Below are 16,882 nucleotides of genomic sequence, written 5' to 3'. Positions count from 1 at the left end.
AATGTACAGTAGATTAGAAAATATTGTAATATGGGCCCTTTTAAAGTGCCTGAAACAATTTTAGTATAAATATTAAAAGCAGCCTTGGGTATATCCATAAATTACATAAATTAAACAGTTTTTTGCAAATTTTCTCCTTTATATCGTGCTGAAATTTTTAAGCCACGTTCCCTTTCCCTAACAACGACTTGTATTTGTGTATAAAGAACTGCAGAATCTACCTTTAGATGTAATTGCTTTGTCTAGAATGTTCCACAGTATGGCTTTAAATATTTCTATCTTTATGGAGACCAAGCCAAACCAAGTTACAGGTCAGATCTGTGGAGAGGCGATGCACTCACAGTCAGAATACATGTTTTCTAAGTGTTTTTGAGCTATAAAACCACTTGTAATTGAATAAATGTAAAGTAGAGCTGTTTAACGTCATACTGTGGAACATTCTAAGCAGAGCAATGACATCTCCATAGAAACAAGAAGGTGAACCAAAAAAGTTGCACAGTGTACCTTTTAAATATAGGTTTGTTGCAGACATTAAAGCAAAAACATCTTCATGGAGACAAGCGGGTGGCAGAACTTCCACCAGAAAAGTTACACAATGCACCTTTACACCTTTCTAGAGAAAAAAGACTAATGCTTTATTGTCCTTTTTTTTCCTCACAGTAAACTCCAGATCTTCCACTTCGAGTAAATACGACCCTGACATCCTCAAAGCCGAGATCGCCACGGCCAAAAGTCGAGTGAGTCATCGTCTCCTCACACGTTTTTCAGATGTGTAAAAATGACGCCTGATGACTCAAAACCACATTTTAATCCTGTATTTGCTGCCACTTTGGACTTTTGAGAGCTTATGGTTTAGGGTTGGGACAATATTTGTATTTAGTAGGGTTATTCCGATACCGATATGTATATTTTTAGTAATATGTTTTGTGTGTTTAGGTGAATAAGCTGAAGCGGGACCTGGCCTGTATGAAGCAGGAGCTACAGTTTAAAGAACAAGGCGTCGAGACCCTCAAAGAGTAAGTCCGCATCAATGTACACTTAATGATTTTGGAGGATTTTAATTGCAGCTGGTGTAAGATTGCAGTTAGATTTGTATGTTGTATGTTTTCCAGTTTTCATAATTCAGTTCAAATTTCCTCTGGGAGCCTTCAAACTTAAATTGTAATAATCAGAACAGGAGAATTTGCCAGATTTTGGCTGCGACTTTGCTTCTCCCAGAGTTCAGGGAGGCGTGATCTGACTTTGTGTCTTCATGTGCGATTTTTGAAGCTGCTGCACTCTTCGTGTGTGGTGTCAGTGTGGCTCTGAGCTGCTTTGTCAGAAGGTAACCACCAAACATCAGCAACACTATGATAAAAGCCGATTAAAGCTGATAAAACTGAGCGTCAGGGGCAGAGGAGTGACGGACACAGAGACGCAAGATACAAACTGAAGAAATAGCGAAAATAATGAGAGGACTTTATTACTCACCTCTCGTAAAGTGCAGCATCTCATCCACATTATCTATATAAATTGTCCTCCACAAATGACGACATCCAGTCTACAAAACAGAGCTGTGAACCCAGTTTGAGGCGTTCTTAAAAGTAAAAAGGTGAGAGTAGTTCCTCACGTGTGTCTGTTTACATCCACACAGCGCATGGATCAAGGTGAAGCTGCAGATTCGCGATCGAGACTCTCCTTCCTGTGGACTTTATCGCCAAACTTTTGTGCTTTAAAAATCATGTATCTAAAGTTTTGCACCACATTTCACAAATAATAATAACACAGTGTTGTCTTGTATCTAAACTAGTAGTGCGGTTGTCTGATCTTTTGAACATTTAAGAGTCTCAAAGCGAGTGTTTTTACTGTAGACAGGAAACAGCTGACGCGATCGTGCTCACAACTTTATATTAGGGCTGTCGTGGTTAGGGAATTTCTCCTGCGGTGCGGTATAGCGGCTTAACAGCACAGTATACAGCGATATCGCACCCCCTCCTCCACTCCACATCCCCCGGAGCTACAATATTTCCAGCGGCACTGAATGTTAACAGGTCTGGGTAGGCACGGATCTGTAAAAATGGACCCGTGCAGGACTCTGGATTGAGTCACATTGGTCACGTGCGGTGATCGTGGTGGCTCAATATCCACAGCTGTAATTTTTGCGGTTATTGCAACAGCCCTACTTTATATCCTGTGATACGCAGCCATATCCCGCTGCAGTTTTGCGATCAGAGATTAAGTCTCATAAGACTCTCCTCGTGTCTGTGGTGTGCACTTTTTGTCGTACGTTTAAAAATCGTTTAAGACCGAAAAATCCTATAGTGTGTGGCGGCCTTAAGCAGAGCAATGACATATTCATAGAAACAAGCAGGGTAATAATGCACCTTTAATTTCAATAGGAACAATCAGTTAACTCTGTCAGGCTTTGATAGAGAAAGCGTTTACAGCGGCGTGTTGTGTCCGCTGTGGTCTTGTGTCTGGTCTTGATTCAGTTTGATCAGTGGACCAGGGACGCTCTGCTCTGCATCACCAAACACCGCCTGACCTTCACACGCTTTGCTCTCACCTGCAGCTCAAAGACAAGCAGCAGGAAAGAGTTGTTTAGCTCCACAAAATTCAGCTGTAGAAAAAGTGGACGAAGGGACTCGCAGCGTTCGGCTCCAGTCAAATGAAGCTCCCCGAGGCTAGCAGTTATAGGAGAGAATTTGGAGCCAGTTCCATCATTTATCTACAGACAAAATAGTGAAATAAAAACAGCAGGATCATGTAGTGGGTTAATATGAACATTTTACGACCAAAATGAGGAGTCTGACGAAGAGGGGCCTGACGTTTTTTTAATACAACCTGAATTCGAGCTGGAATCGATGGAGCCGGAAGCGTCCCCCATGCTTGCGTCCTATTTGGAATGCGGCGGTTTGCAGGTTAGCTATGTCCATTAGGGCTGCTCGATTATGGAAAAAAATCATTATCACGATTATTTTGGTCAATATTGAAATCACGATTACTCTAAGGATTATTTTTTTGTTACATGATGCATTTATTCAGCATTTCTCTCTATAAAAAACACTTTGTTATTGATAATTTACACAAAACTTTCGAATTGAAAATAAATATAGGCTACACATATGAACCTTAGAGCAGTTTTGCAATGTATAAAACATAAAATGAATAAAATATAGGACTTTTAATATATTCAGTGGCAGTGCCTCGGGTTTGTACCTTGCCCGCTTTTACATTTTCCAGTAAGGGTAACTTTCTGTCTAAAGACTACTGTTTTAACCCTTGTAGAGCACCTGTACTGCCATTTTTTTACTCTTTTAAGACCCAGTGAAGCGCTCTACCTCTTTTTCTTCATCTGATGAGTAAAATATATGTTGAACATGAAATAAGACATAGAAAAACATACATATGTCCAAAATAAACTATATATCCAGCTGTTCTACAATCTCTATATTTAAAAAATAAAATAAATATACTTGTTTATATAAAAAATATCCCAAATTAAACTTTGTTAAGCTTTACTTGTTTAAACTCGATTATATGAGTTTGGAATTCAATTAATTGCACAGCTTTAATGTCCATTTATCTATGGCTGTAATTGTGGAACAAGGATGACCGTGAAGTTAATATTCAGTGCAAAACTTATTAAGATGTCAACAAAGAGGGACTTAAAATTCTCTAAAAATTACCTAACTGTGTCCCAGATATGAGGTAAACATGTTCAAATCATATATAGCTTTCACAGGTCACAGTTAAAAAGCTGTTTGGATTGTGGATGGCAAAAGATCTCGCAAGACAAAATTGCCGCAACATTGTTCACGCTTGAAAAAAACGATCTTGTGAGACTTTTTTCCCCAAGCGTTTACATTTGGATTGGACAAAAAAGGGTTACATGTTTGTGAATTGCATCTCTTACACTTCCAAAAACCAGTGAAGTAGTAGAATGTAAACTAAAATATGAAATAAAGTAAATAAAAAACTGTGAGGCCAAAACTGGAAAGTGAAACGAAAATGTACATATTAAGTTATAGTAAGTTAAAATCCCGTCTTGTCTCGTTCTCATGGACCCAGTGTCGTATCTGATCTCGTCTTGTGGAAATTTTCTCGTGGTAGATGGAAACATGCACATCCAACGAAAATTGCGACTGCGTGCTGAGTCCAAAGACAAAAATTGTGCGAAAGAAGGAGATCCACACTGCAGTTTTTCAAAGCTTTCAGATTTTTATTTCAATAACACCACAACGACGTTTCAATACTTGAGTACCTCAATACAAATTTTTTTGAATGGAATCTTTAGTAAAAAAAAAGTTTCAAAGTGGTTTATCACAGCCAAAAGTATTTGCACTACTTACAATTTATATACACACACATAATAATAGTAGTAGTAGTAGTAGTAGTAGTAGTAGTAGTGGTAGTGTAAAAATAATAAAAAATAAATGTGATATGATATTATTATTATTTTTATTTTTTATTTTATTTTTATTTGTCACATTGTGGTGTCATTGAAATAATAATTAGCGAGCTTTGAAGAACTGCAGTGCGGATCTCTTTCTTCTTTTGTGAAATTGTGTCTCGTCCCATCCCTACTGATTTATTATTAACAACGCTGAAATCCGGTAGTTTTAAACCATCTCTGATCTGAGTTCTCCCTGCCTGAACCCCAGCACCCGCAGACAGTCATTAATCAGTGCCTTTGCTGCTGCAGTATTTGCTGTCCATACACTAAGAATGAGAAAACCTTGTTGTGTCCTCTGTCTGCAGGTTGAGGCACAGGCAGCCCAGGCTCATCGTGTTTGTGGTACCTGTTTCTGAGTATTTTTGAGCTATAAAACCCCCTGTAATTAAATAAATGTGAGGTAGAGCTGTTGAATTTTAATGCTCAAGCTCAAACCAGCATGATGACTTGTATTACTGAATCTACCAGTCATAGGGAACAGAAAATTACCGTATTTTTCGGACTATAAGTCACTCTGGAGTATGTCACACCAGTCAAAAAATGCGTAATGAAGAAGAAAAAAAAACATATATAAGTCGCACCTTTTTGGGGGAATTTTATTTTAGAAAATCAGAGACTAGGAACTGACATTTCATCTCGAAAGTCAAGTCAACAACAGAAGAGAGAACAACAGACTGTTAATGTCACATATGAACAGTTCTTCAGATAAATATAACATCAACAACAGAACAGAACAAGTTTACCAAACTCTCCATCTCACTCCAAATCACTAAATCCATTAAATTCTTCATCCTCTGTGTCACTTCTGAGCAGCTCTGTGACCTCCAGAGGTAAACGGAGAACCACTTTCTCTTCTGTGTAGCTGTCGTCAGACTCAGCATCAGTTCCAGTTAGAATTATTTGGGTCTTTCTGAATCCCGACAGGATGGTTTCGGTGTTACTGAAGTCCAGGCTTTGTCGAGCCATCCAGTAACTTCCAGGAAAGTTTCATGGTGCACCCTCTCGGTTGCCGTAAAGCTGTGTTCTCCATCCTCACTTTCCGCCAGTCCCTCACAAGTTTCTCGCTCACTCCAAACTTTATTTCTGCTGCTCGATTACCGTTTTCTGCCGAATATTTCACTACTCGGGACACATGCAGGAGACGCGCGCAGTAGAGCGAAGTGACAGTGGTACAGGAGGAACAGGAGCAGCAGATTTATTTATTTATTTTTTATGTATTCATAAGGTGGAGGCTTTAATATAAGCCCTATTGGGTTTTTTGCCTCTTCCGGCACCCACTTTTTATCTAGTGTGTTTCTTTTTATTGTCATGGTATATGTGCAAAATAAATAAATAAAATAAAATACTGACACACAAGTCTAGAGCCTCTCGCGGCTGTCAGTGTGAAAATGTTAATATATAAGTCGCACCGGCGTATAAGTTGCAGGAAACACCCAAACCATGAAAAAAGTGCATCTTATAGTCCCAAAAATACGGTAAGTCTACATGAATCGTGATCATACTTTCCCACATATCGCCCCTCACTAGCTTTTTGTTTTGAATTTGATTGCACATTTTTGGATACAAACTATGGAACATTCCAGGCAGAGCAATGGCGTATCCATAGAAACAAGCAGGTGACTGATCCCCAACCAGAAAGTTACACAATGCACCTTTAAAGAGACTTATACATTTAGAGACTCACATTTAGATAAACCTGGTCCTTAGGGAGAATAGGACGTATTTGCTTAGGACGATGTCTAAACGATGTCTTTTTCATTTGTGGAAACTTGAAGTATTGAATGTTTAGGTGTTAATGGACCTGTCCTGTACCTAATTTTTTATTGTAAATGTATTTCTATATTGTATAAACGGCTCTTGAGGTCAAAATAAGTCCTATGTACTCTAGATCTAATTATAAAGTGTTTTATTGCCCATGTTAACTTTACCGTGCCACCAAAACTTGGCTCTGGCCTCTGAATGTGGTGAAAAGCTCTTATAAACTCATTGTGGCGAATAATTAGAATAATTAGTATAATTAGACCACTATGTTTTTTTAAGACAGTAAAAATCAGGTAGCGCGCCTCTTCGCACACTGAAAGCACCATGAACAGTAGAGGAACAGAGCTGCTGTGATTGCTGGTCCCGGTGGAGCGTGTTATGGAGATGGATGGGCACTCACAGTGATGGAGTAACTTGAAATCAATACAGGAAGTTTAGTAATGGCCTTCGGAGCTTCCATGTGTCTCCACAGCGCCTGTTTTGCCTCCGTGTTTGCCCCGCCCATGAGAAAACAGCACAGTGTTTACTAGGGATGCAAGATATCTGGAATTATGTCGTCGTCCTCAAATGCAGCAAGATAACGGCATAAGCTGAAATATGCTAACAGAGGAGGATTTTATCTTTGAGTCACTTTTTATTTTATGCTGATAGCCCCAGAAATGACAAATATATTAACTTTTTTTAATACTTTAGAATCGCTTTTGGCTTTACATTGGCTTTAACCAAATGCACTCATACACACACCCACGACGTGACTCATGATATACGCAACTTTTTTCTCAGACTCTATATTATAAGTTTTACTCAGAAAGTGTAGAGACATTTCTATGTAATATAACATAGTCTTAGTGTTCAGAAAGAGGATGGGAGAGTGCGGTGTTGTACTGTAATGTATTGTATGTAATGTATGTATTGTTTCATTAATATCATAGTGTTATTCTATTATACTCTAGCAGAAAAAGATGACATGTGATGTCAACATGTTTTCTTGTTTTTTTTAAACATATCGAAATCGAAACAATATCGTGATCCCTGTATCAAGATATGAATTAAATTGTGGGAAAACTGTTTCATTGCATCTTCAGTGTAGTGTAAACTATTGTAGAATTGTTTCCCAAAGACTGGGTCGCGATGCTCAGGTGGGTCGCAAGAGATTTTTTTTTGGCTCACCTGATACGCATGTTGCGTTGAATATTTTGTTCCAATATTGCTGGTTCAACTGAATGTTGAAAAGAAAAAGAAATGGGCTACATTTAATGTCCAAATAGGCAACTTATGGATCTTTTTATTGCTGGTTCAATTACTGTTTTTCATTGTTTAAAACTTGAGTAATACTAATTGTTCAGAGAGACACGATCACTCAGTCAACAATAAAATATCCTCATTAATGTTCAATAATGGTCAAATCTAAATTTTTTTGTGATTAATTACGAATAATGTCTATTAACTTGGGTTGTGAAGTTTTGTGGCTTTTATATGGATCCCCAGAAAACTTTGGCAAACACTGGAAAAAATGTCTCTTACTACAACCTTGGCAGTGAGGACCACGTGGCACTCTACGTGCAGTCCTTTCAGAGCTCCAGACTAACTTTATTGGAGACCGTCCCTGAAACTGTCCTGAAACCCCAGATAAAACAGTCCCGAATATATTTCCTTCTGTCCCGATTTTTGTATTTTCAGTGCTTTCTGCTACATATTCTACTACACATATACTATAGTATTTAACACATTATTTGTTACATTTTTATTAGTTAATTATTAATTTTACCCTCTTATACTTTCATTTCTTGTGTTATAATTTCTAGGGATGTGACAATAACCGAAATATCGTGATATCGTATTGTCAAAGTTCTCACAATAATATCATGGACCATCACAATATATCGAATTACAAGTCTCTTTGCTCAAATTAAGACTTATGGCGCAGCAATTTCTAAAAAAAAAGACAGAACTACATAGACCACGATCCTTTGCTCCATTTCAGTGCAGACTACATGAAGAAATAACAGTTCTAAGCACTTATAAGTCTTAGTTCTTTGGATTAAGTCTTGTCAAGGCATTTTAAGAGGAAAAAGTAGAATATTAACAGTTTTGTTAGTCTCCACAGAATATTGCAATAGATATTGTACCGTGAGATGTATATTGTTAAAATATCGTACCGAGAGAGTTGGATATTGTTGAATTCCTAATCGTGAGCTTTCCCACGATATCGCAAAATATCGTACCGTGAGGTTAATACCGTGATATCGTATCGTGAGACTTGGATATTGTTACACCCCTAATAATTTCTGTATTATTATAATAAACTTTAGTCTTATTTACTCGTTAACTTGACATATGGACTCTTGGTTAAAGAAATAAGAGCCATTTTCCATCCCTAGATTGGTATTGGTTCATATCAGGTATCGGCAGGTGCTTAAAGTCAAAGTATCGGTATCGGAACTGGCAAAGCTGGCTCCCTTTTTACTATTAATCTTGTAACCCAAGTCCGAACTAAATAAACCAGACCTCATTGATTTAGTGGCACTACAGTCGTGTTGTAATCCCGAGGCACATTCCAGTCTAAGCCTTTTCGTATTTGTGCAAACGGTCGTGTGATGTGTGAAACAGGAGACGCGCACGCACCAAGAATGTGACCCAACTGCTCCAGCGCCACTCTAATCCACCTTTCACTCTCCACGGAAACTCCCCAGAACACGCTCCCACTGCATTCACCTTTTAATACCGTCATTTACTCAGAAAAGGCGCCCGGGACTTCACAGTCAACCGCCCGGATGGCACGCTATTAGTGGTTTTCAGATTCTGTAATGTCGTAATATCATAAAACTCTGATAATAACACTGTACTTTGTCTTGAAATATCCCAAAAATTTACTCAGAAACATTTAGCGCAGTCTTTTCTGTTGACTAAACCAATTAACTTGCTATTTTACAACAAAAACCTACATTTTGACTGTATTTATTTTAACTTCCCCCATCTTTATTAAATATTATTGGCCTATAAAATACAGTGACGTCATCTGAAACAGAACAAAAAAAAGAGTAAATATATAAATATAAATAAAAACATAAAACTCTTTTGCTATTGACACCCTGATAGAAGCATTGACTTACAGTATTTCAAACGTTTTCTAGTGATTTTTTGCCGCTTTGTTAAATCTCTCTCAACTTGTGAGTTTTTAATCATGTTATAATGTTGTTACATCATTAAAAAATCTTAAAGCTAATCGTCTTTTAATTGTCTTCACCGGGTTTCGTTAAAAAAATATGTGGTGCGACCTGTGAGGCTTTGGTGTGGACTATATTTAGTTTCATCGTATATACAGCGGCAGTCAAACGTTTAAACACGCCCTTTCATTCAAAGATTTTCTCTTTACTTTTACTAGTTTCGACATTTTATACACATACAGAAGACATCAAATATATGAAGTAAGATATATGGAATTATGTAGTAAAGAAAACATTTAAATAACTCAACAAAGCAATAAAAACGATGGCTAATTTGATTATATCGTCTGTATTTGTAGAAAATAGTAAAAACATATTGAATGAAATGGTGCGTTGAAGCTTTTTAATGATAGTATATAAAAAGAAGACTACCTAAGATTTTTTTTTTTAGATTTTTTGATGAGTTAACAACATTATAACATGACAAAAAACTCACACTTCAATTTTGTTTAGTATTGGAGCTTTAACAAAGCAACAAAAAATCACTAGAAAACATTTGTAATACTTTAAGTCGATGCTTCTATCAGGGTGTCAATAGCAAAAGTGTTTTATGTTTTTATTTATTCATATATATTTACTCTTTTGACATTTTCACAGGCTTTTTCTTTTCTTATATTTGTTCGGTTTCAGATGACGTCACCGCATTTTATAGGCAAATAATATTTAATAAAGTTAAAATAAACAGGCAAAATGCAGGTTTTTGTTGTAATATAGCAAGTTAATAGGTTTAGTCATCAATAGTAAAGATTATATTAAAAATTTGTGAACTTTTGAGATGTTTCATGACAAATTATGATGTTATTATAAAAGGGAAATCTGTGTCTTGCTTCACATCTGAGAGTTTTATGACATTATCACATCATTGAATCTGAAAACCACCAAGTGTTGACGGTTGTTTTCTTAAGAGGCTGGTTTGAGTACAAGTGTGATATATCTAAAGCTGCACTGCGTAACTTTTACTACTTTCGACATTTTATTTATGTACAGAAGACATTAAATATATGAAGTAAGAAGAAGTAGTAAAGAAAACAGTAAAATAACTCAACAAAGCAAGAAAAACAATGGCTAATTTGAGGATTTAGTTATTATTATATCGTCTGTTTTTGTAGAAAATAGTAAAAAGTAGTAGTGTATAAAAATGAGACTAAAAATTGTTTTAAAAGCACATTGTGTAACTTTTCTGGTGGAGGGAGGGCGCGTCAAATACTTGTCTCCGTGGGGATATTATTGCTTTATTGCTCTGGAATGTTTCACCGTATGGCATTACACCTTTTTTTATCACCATGGAATGAAATCTGACCATGTTGCCTGTTTTTCTAAGTGTTTTTGAGCTATAAAACCACCTCCGATTTAATAAATGTAACATTGTGGAACATTCCAGGCAGAGACAAACAGGTGACGGACCCCCAAGCGAAAAGTTAAACAGTGCGGCTTTAGATATATCACACTTATACTCAAACCAGCCTCTTAAGAAAACACCTCCACATTCCTGCTGTCTTAGTCCACCGCATTTTTGCCTTGAAAGTAAATACAGCACGGCCCGGCTATCAGATATTACCCCACATGCCGGTGAAAAGTCTTGTTTTGTAAATGGGTCACATGACGGCAGCTGCTTCTCTGAAGGTGTTTAGCGATAAAACTAAGGATAACTCCGAGACAATCATTACACAAGACAAGCAACGCCGCGTCAAGAGAAAGAAAAGATCATATACCGTGGTTAACTTGGCTGTTTCGCTGGCCCGAGTTGGCATTTTTTGTTTTCACTGTTGACAAGCTATTGTAAATCATAATGCCGATTTACAGGAATTCATTGTCAGTCGGTTGATTTTAATTACATTTTCAGTCTTAAAAGGCCTATACCTGTTTTTTGTTTTCATGTATTGAGACTTAGACAAACTTTACGGGTCCAAAAGGGAAGTTATTTGGACACAGTAGCTCACACATCACAAAATATTACAATAACAAAGAGAAAAAAATCCTAAAAAAGTAGCAAAAGGAGAAAGAGACAGAAATTATGCCTTATTTGACACCAGTTTCTCTTTATTTCAGCAAAATTTACCTTCCCTCAGTACAGAAATATTATATAAACAGTTCTCCAGGTCATCTAATTATAAAGTTTTGTGTTTTTTGGTACAAGAATGATGAAGTGCACCGTTGGCATGCTAGTTGTTTGCATTACCGAGACTTCAAACTCCGCTCTGGCCTCTGAAAGTTGTGAAAAGTGCTTATAAACTCATTGTGGTGAATATTTAGGATGCTCAGAAAGCATAAAGTTCTTGTTTAATCTTGTTTTCATGTATTGAATAAAGCTGAATAATTATGAACTTTAAAAAAACATGCACAATATTATTAGTTTAGTTTATTTACGCTGATTATATTACACAAAAATCTAAAAAAAAACTAAAACGTAAGCCCTGATAGAATGCTGTTCCCTCATCAAAAACAGACCTGGAGTTGTGTTTTGTTTCATTCACACATGTTTGAGTAACTCTTTATTATTAGTCTGTTTACATCTCCAAAGCTCAAAATGCTCTGTTCCACCTTGTGATGTCATGAAGTGGTAGTTTTCAAGTTAACAACTACTTTGTACCTGAAATCATCCAAATTATTCTAGTGATGGTGTGTGGAGTTTAAAAACACAATGGAGTATCACAAGTTGGAACAGTGTGTTTTCGTCCAGGGGTCTCCAACCTTTTTTTTCGGTGAGTTACCTTTACAAAAAGAAAATGCCAAAGAAATCCTTGTATCATGCATTCATTTGTTTTCAAAATAAAACCAAAAATAAGAAAACCATTCCAAAACCTAAATGAAAAAACGGGTAACGAGTTTTTTCATTTTTCGATTTTGTGTTTAGATCAATAATGGAAAAAACGAATAACGGTCGTTTCCCATTTCCGTGACTTAAACTGCAGGACCAGACCAGACCTAAAATCGGGACTGAGACTGGTTTAGAGCTGGTTTAGACCTGTTTTATTCCTGGTTTAGGCCTAGTTCAGTCCGGCATCGCAGTTTAAGTCACTGAAACTGGAAACGATCATTATCAGTTTTTTCCATTATACATTTAAACACAAAATCGAAAACTGAACAAACGAATCATTATCCGTTTTGCTTTTGGAGACAAATAATGTAGAATTTTTTTTTTTTTCCGTTTTCTTATTTTTGGTTTTATTTTGAAAAAGGAATGAATGAATGATACACAGATTCAAAGAGCTACTTATTTAGCGGTCACAAGAAATTGAGGACTTGGATTTGGAACATAAACCTTTATTCATTTATTAGTGCACTAAGTTAGGCATCCAAATTATACATCTACACTGGTACTTCATCAAATTTGAGCCACTCAGCACAATATGTATAAATCAGTAATCATTTGGCAAATAATCTGCAGGGTTTGTGTGTTAAACATGTGTGAATGAAACAAAAACACAACTCCAGGTCTGTTTGTGACGTTTGTGATGTTTGTGGAAACAACATTATAACATTAAATTAACATTCAATCGGATGGTAACTTTTACATGATCAAACTTGCCAAAAAGCTGTCACCTATTAACTAGACTTTAAACATTTACTACCGGATTCCTCACTACTTCCACCTCCATTTTCAGCTACAGTATTGTCATTTCGGATTATCATGACCTCACGTGAAGCCGAAGCCTGTTCCTCATTCCATGTTGTTTTGAGTTTAGTTTTGACTCCGCCCCTTCACTCGAGCCCCGCCCCCTCGTCCTGTGCCCCGGCCGGTGGAATGCCGCGTTACCGGTTTACACAGAGAAGCATGACTGTACGATGACAGTGTGATAGACTGAGCGCTGGAGCCTCTTGTGGTTAAAAAATGGACATCACAGCATTCTATTGGCCAAAAAGGTTTAATACAAATAGGCACAGCTAAAATGTATATTGTTATAAGTCCTATATTTTGCAAAATTGACTCTTGTGAGCTTTTAGACAGGTTATAATGTTGTTACTTCATCAAAAACAGACGTGGAGTTGTGTTTTGTTTCATTCACATGTTTGAGTAATCTTTTATTATTAGTCTATTTATATTTCCAAAGCTTAAAATGCTCTGTTCCACCTTGTGATGTCATGTTGTGATAGTTTTCAAGTTCACAGCAACTTTTTACCTTTAGTTCAGTAGATTGCTAATGTGTGAATGAAACAAAACACAACACCGGATATGTTTGTGATGAGGAAACAATATTATAACCTAGAGTAGAGAACAGTGTACCATATTTTTCAGACTATAAGTTGCTCTGGAGTATAAGTCGCACCAGCAAAAAATGTGTAATGAAGAAAAAAAAATGTATATAAATCGCACCGAACTATAAGTCACACTTTGCAGGAAATTTATTTTATAAAATCAGGAACCAGGAACCAACATTTCATCTTGAAAGGCAAGTTCTAGTAAAAACAACAGAACAGGGAACAACAGACTGTTAACGTCACATATGAACAGTTCTTCAGATAATTATAACATAAACAACAGAACAAGTTTACCAAACTCTCCATCTCACTCCAAATCAATAAATCTATTGATTTCTTTATCCTCTGTGTCACTTCTGAACAACTCTGCAACCTCCGGAGGTAAACAGAGCGCCGCTTCCTCTTCTGTGTAGCTGTCGTCAGACTCAGCATCAGTTCCAGTTAGAATTATTCCAGAATTTCTGAATCCTGACAGGATGGTTTTGGTGTCACTAAAGTCCAGGCTTTGTTGATCCATCCAGTGACTTCCAGGAAAGTTTCATGGTGCATCCTCTTGGTGTCACAAGTTTCTCGCTCACTCCAAACTTTCTTTCTGCTGCTCGATTACCATTTTCAGCTGCATATTTCACTACTTGCAGTTTGTAATCTGCAAAATATTATTTTCCTTTTGGGGGCATTTGTGTTCAGTTTTCTCAGTCGTCTTTATAAGTTTGTTTAAATTTTAAATTTTCAGTGGTGCAGAAGTAATGGTGCGATCAACTGACATGATGCAGACAGGACAGATGCTCTTTCTGCAGGAGACATGCGCAGTAGAGCCAAGTGACAGTGGTACAGGAGGAACAGGAGCAACAGATACTGACACACAAGACTAGAGCGCCCTCTCATGGCTGTCAATGTGAAAATTTTAATATACAAGTCACACCTGAGTATAAGTCGCAGGACCACCCAAACCATGAAAAAAGTGCGACCTTTCTGAAAAATACGATAATATAAGTCCATTTACGTGTTATTCACCCCTCTCTTTCTTTTTTTACTGTGTTTCAGAATTGACCAGAAAGTGTCGAGTAGTTCTTATGGATACAAGCTGAACGAGGCTCAGGCCATTCTGAGTGAAGTCCGCTCCATCCGAGACGCCATCAACTCCGGAGAGAAGGAGAAACAGGAGCTCATGCAGGTAATGCAAACTTTCATACTTCTAGCTTTGTCTTAGGGATGTGACAAAATCCCTCGATACCGTATTTTCACGATATGCATCTCACGTTTTGATATTTTGCGGAGGCTTAGAAAATTGTGCTACTTGTAAAAGCCTTTGGTACTTTTATAATATGAAGAATTAAGATTTAAAAGTGCTTAATAACAGTTATTTCTTCATGTAGTCTGCACTGACAACACCAAAGGATCATGGTCTATGTAGTTCCCTCTGTTTTTTAGCTATAGCTGCACCATGGCAAGACAAGTTTATTTGTGTGTCACAATTCATTTACAAAATTGAATAGAATTACTGAATAAGAAAGACATAAAAATCACCATAACTATTCATTTAAGCAAAGATACTTGTAATTAGATTTTTGTGATTGTCTCCGATATTATTGTGAGACTTTTGATATAAATATCACAATATTTCAGTCATGTCCCTACTTCGTTTGTCTCTCTCTCATATTGTAAGCTAAAGTTGCACTACGTAACTTTTATGGCACTGGGGTCCACTATTTGGATATTTGGCAGTGACGTCACATTGGGGGGTTCTACATGCATGTGTATTGGCGGAAGGTTCACCAGTTACCATGGAGACACAGTGCACAAATTTGCAAACACGCTTTAAATAAGTTTTAAGATTGGCTGAAAACTCAAAAAAAAACAAAAAAAAACACAAAATGATTTAAACGGCACATTTTCTGGAGTCACTTGTTTTTCATCAATTAGTAACATAAATAAGTTTAATGCCATACTGTAAAACATTGATTCTTTTTTTTTTAAATAACTATTTCTTCTAACAAAATGAAAATCCCCTTGAGGAAACAGTTCGGAAATGTTGCATTTTGTTTAAAGTTGCACTATGTTACCTCCTTATCTTCAAGAAAATGTTACTGCTTGACTTGAAATATTCCGCAGTATGGCATTAGGCCTGTTTATCTTGCATTTATTTAATTGCCGATGTTTTTATCGCTGGAATCTACCTTGAAAAGCGTGCATTTATACATTCGAGTGGGCTCATTTCTTCACAGATCTTACTTGTAACTTGGCCTGTTGGCGCCGCATGCTTATCTCCATGGAGACAGATAAGTTTAATGCAATACTGTGGAATATTCTAGGTCTTAAGCTTGCATAATACATAATTAAATCAATGAGTTTTGCTTTTTTAATTGGCGGCTACACCTTAATAAACGAAAACTTTCTCAAATCACTCTCTAAATATTCATCGTTACGTTTTTTTATAATCTTGTACTTGTTGGAGTGTTGTGTATCTGCCGCAGTGGGGCATTAATGTTGCATGATGGGAGTTGGAGTTTGTTCATCCGCTGCAGGTGAGAGGCACAGAATAATAAAGGCTGCCTCATGAATGTTTCAAACGTCTGATGCAAAGGGGTGAAATCACAAAATTCACTTGTGTCTCTGTACAGTTCACATTACAGAAATAATGACCAGGCCTGTCACGATAATTACTCTATTTGCTTATTGTTCAAAACATGAAAGCTGGATTAACATATTTTGGGACTTTATATTTATCGTTAGGGATAGGACTAGATCTCGTGTCGCAAGATCCAGTGAGACAAAACTACCACAAGATCGTGCACACATCAGAAAAATTATCTTGTGAGAGTTTTTCCACCTGAATTTACCTTTGGCTTGGACAAAAAAAAAGTTAAGAGATGGTACAATTTGAGAAGCTGTAGTCCAAAAAAGCAGAATACAACGATCACTAAAGTATGACCGTATTTTTCTGACTATAAGGCGAATCCGTGTATCATTCGTTCATTTGTTTTTCAGTATAAAACCAAAAATAAGAAAACAAAAAACAACTATTTTCTTCATTATTACCAAAATGAAAAAAAACGATAACGATTTGTTTTTTCAGTTTTTTATTTTGTGTTTAAATGAATAATTGAAAAACAATGGATAACGGCCGTTTCCAGTTTCCGTGACTTAAACTGTGATGTTGGACTTTTGCGCCACATACGGACTGAACCAGGACTATACCAGGACTAAACCATTTTCAGTCCTGGTCTGGTCCCAGTCTCAATCCTGGTCTCAGTCTTGG

At 36.8% G+C, this 16,882-nt stretch overlaps 1 protein-coding gene across 1 annotated transcript in view; it reads left to right on the top strand.

Annotated features, from left to right (window-relative positions):
• wwc1 (WW and C2 domain containing 1) overlaps positions 1–16,882 on the top strand; it is a 95,431-nt gene that overhangs the window by 33,539 nt on the left and 45,010 nt on the right. Inside the window, exons 4-6 of the mRNA XM_055148409.1 lie at positions 661–737; positions 937–1,016; positions 14,668–14,797. Of these exons, the coding sequence (XP_055004384.1) occupies positions 661–737; positions 937–1,016; positions 14,668–14,797 (287 nt within the window). The remainder of the gene's footprint in view (positions 1–660; positions 738–936; positions 1,017–14,667; positions 14,798–16,882) is intronic.

Source organism: Boleophthalmus pectinirostris, unplaced genomic scaffold, assembly GCF_026225935.1.
Source record: "Boleophthalmus pectinirostris isolate CB_2022bp ecotype Guang Dong unplaced genomic scaffold, ASM2622593v1 HiC_scaffold_12, whole genome shotgun sequence".
Lineage (NCBI taxonomy): Eukaryota > Metazoa > Chordata > Actinopteri > Gobiiformes > Gobiidae > Boleophthalmus > Boleophthalmus pectinirostris.
This window is presented reverse-complemented; position numbering and strand designations above follow the sequence as displayed.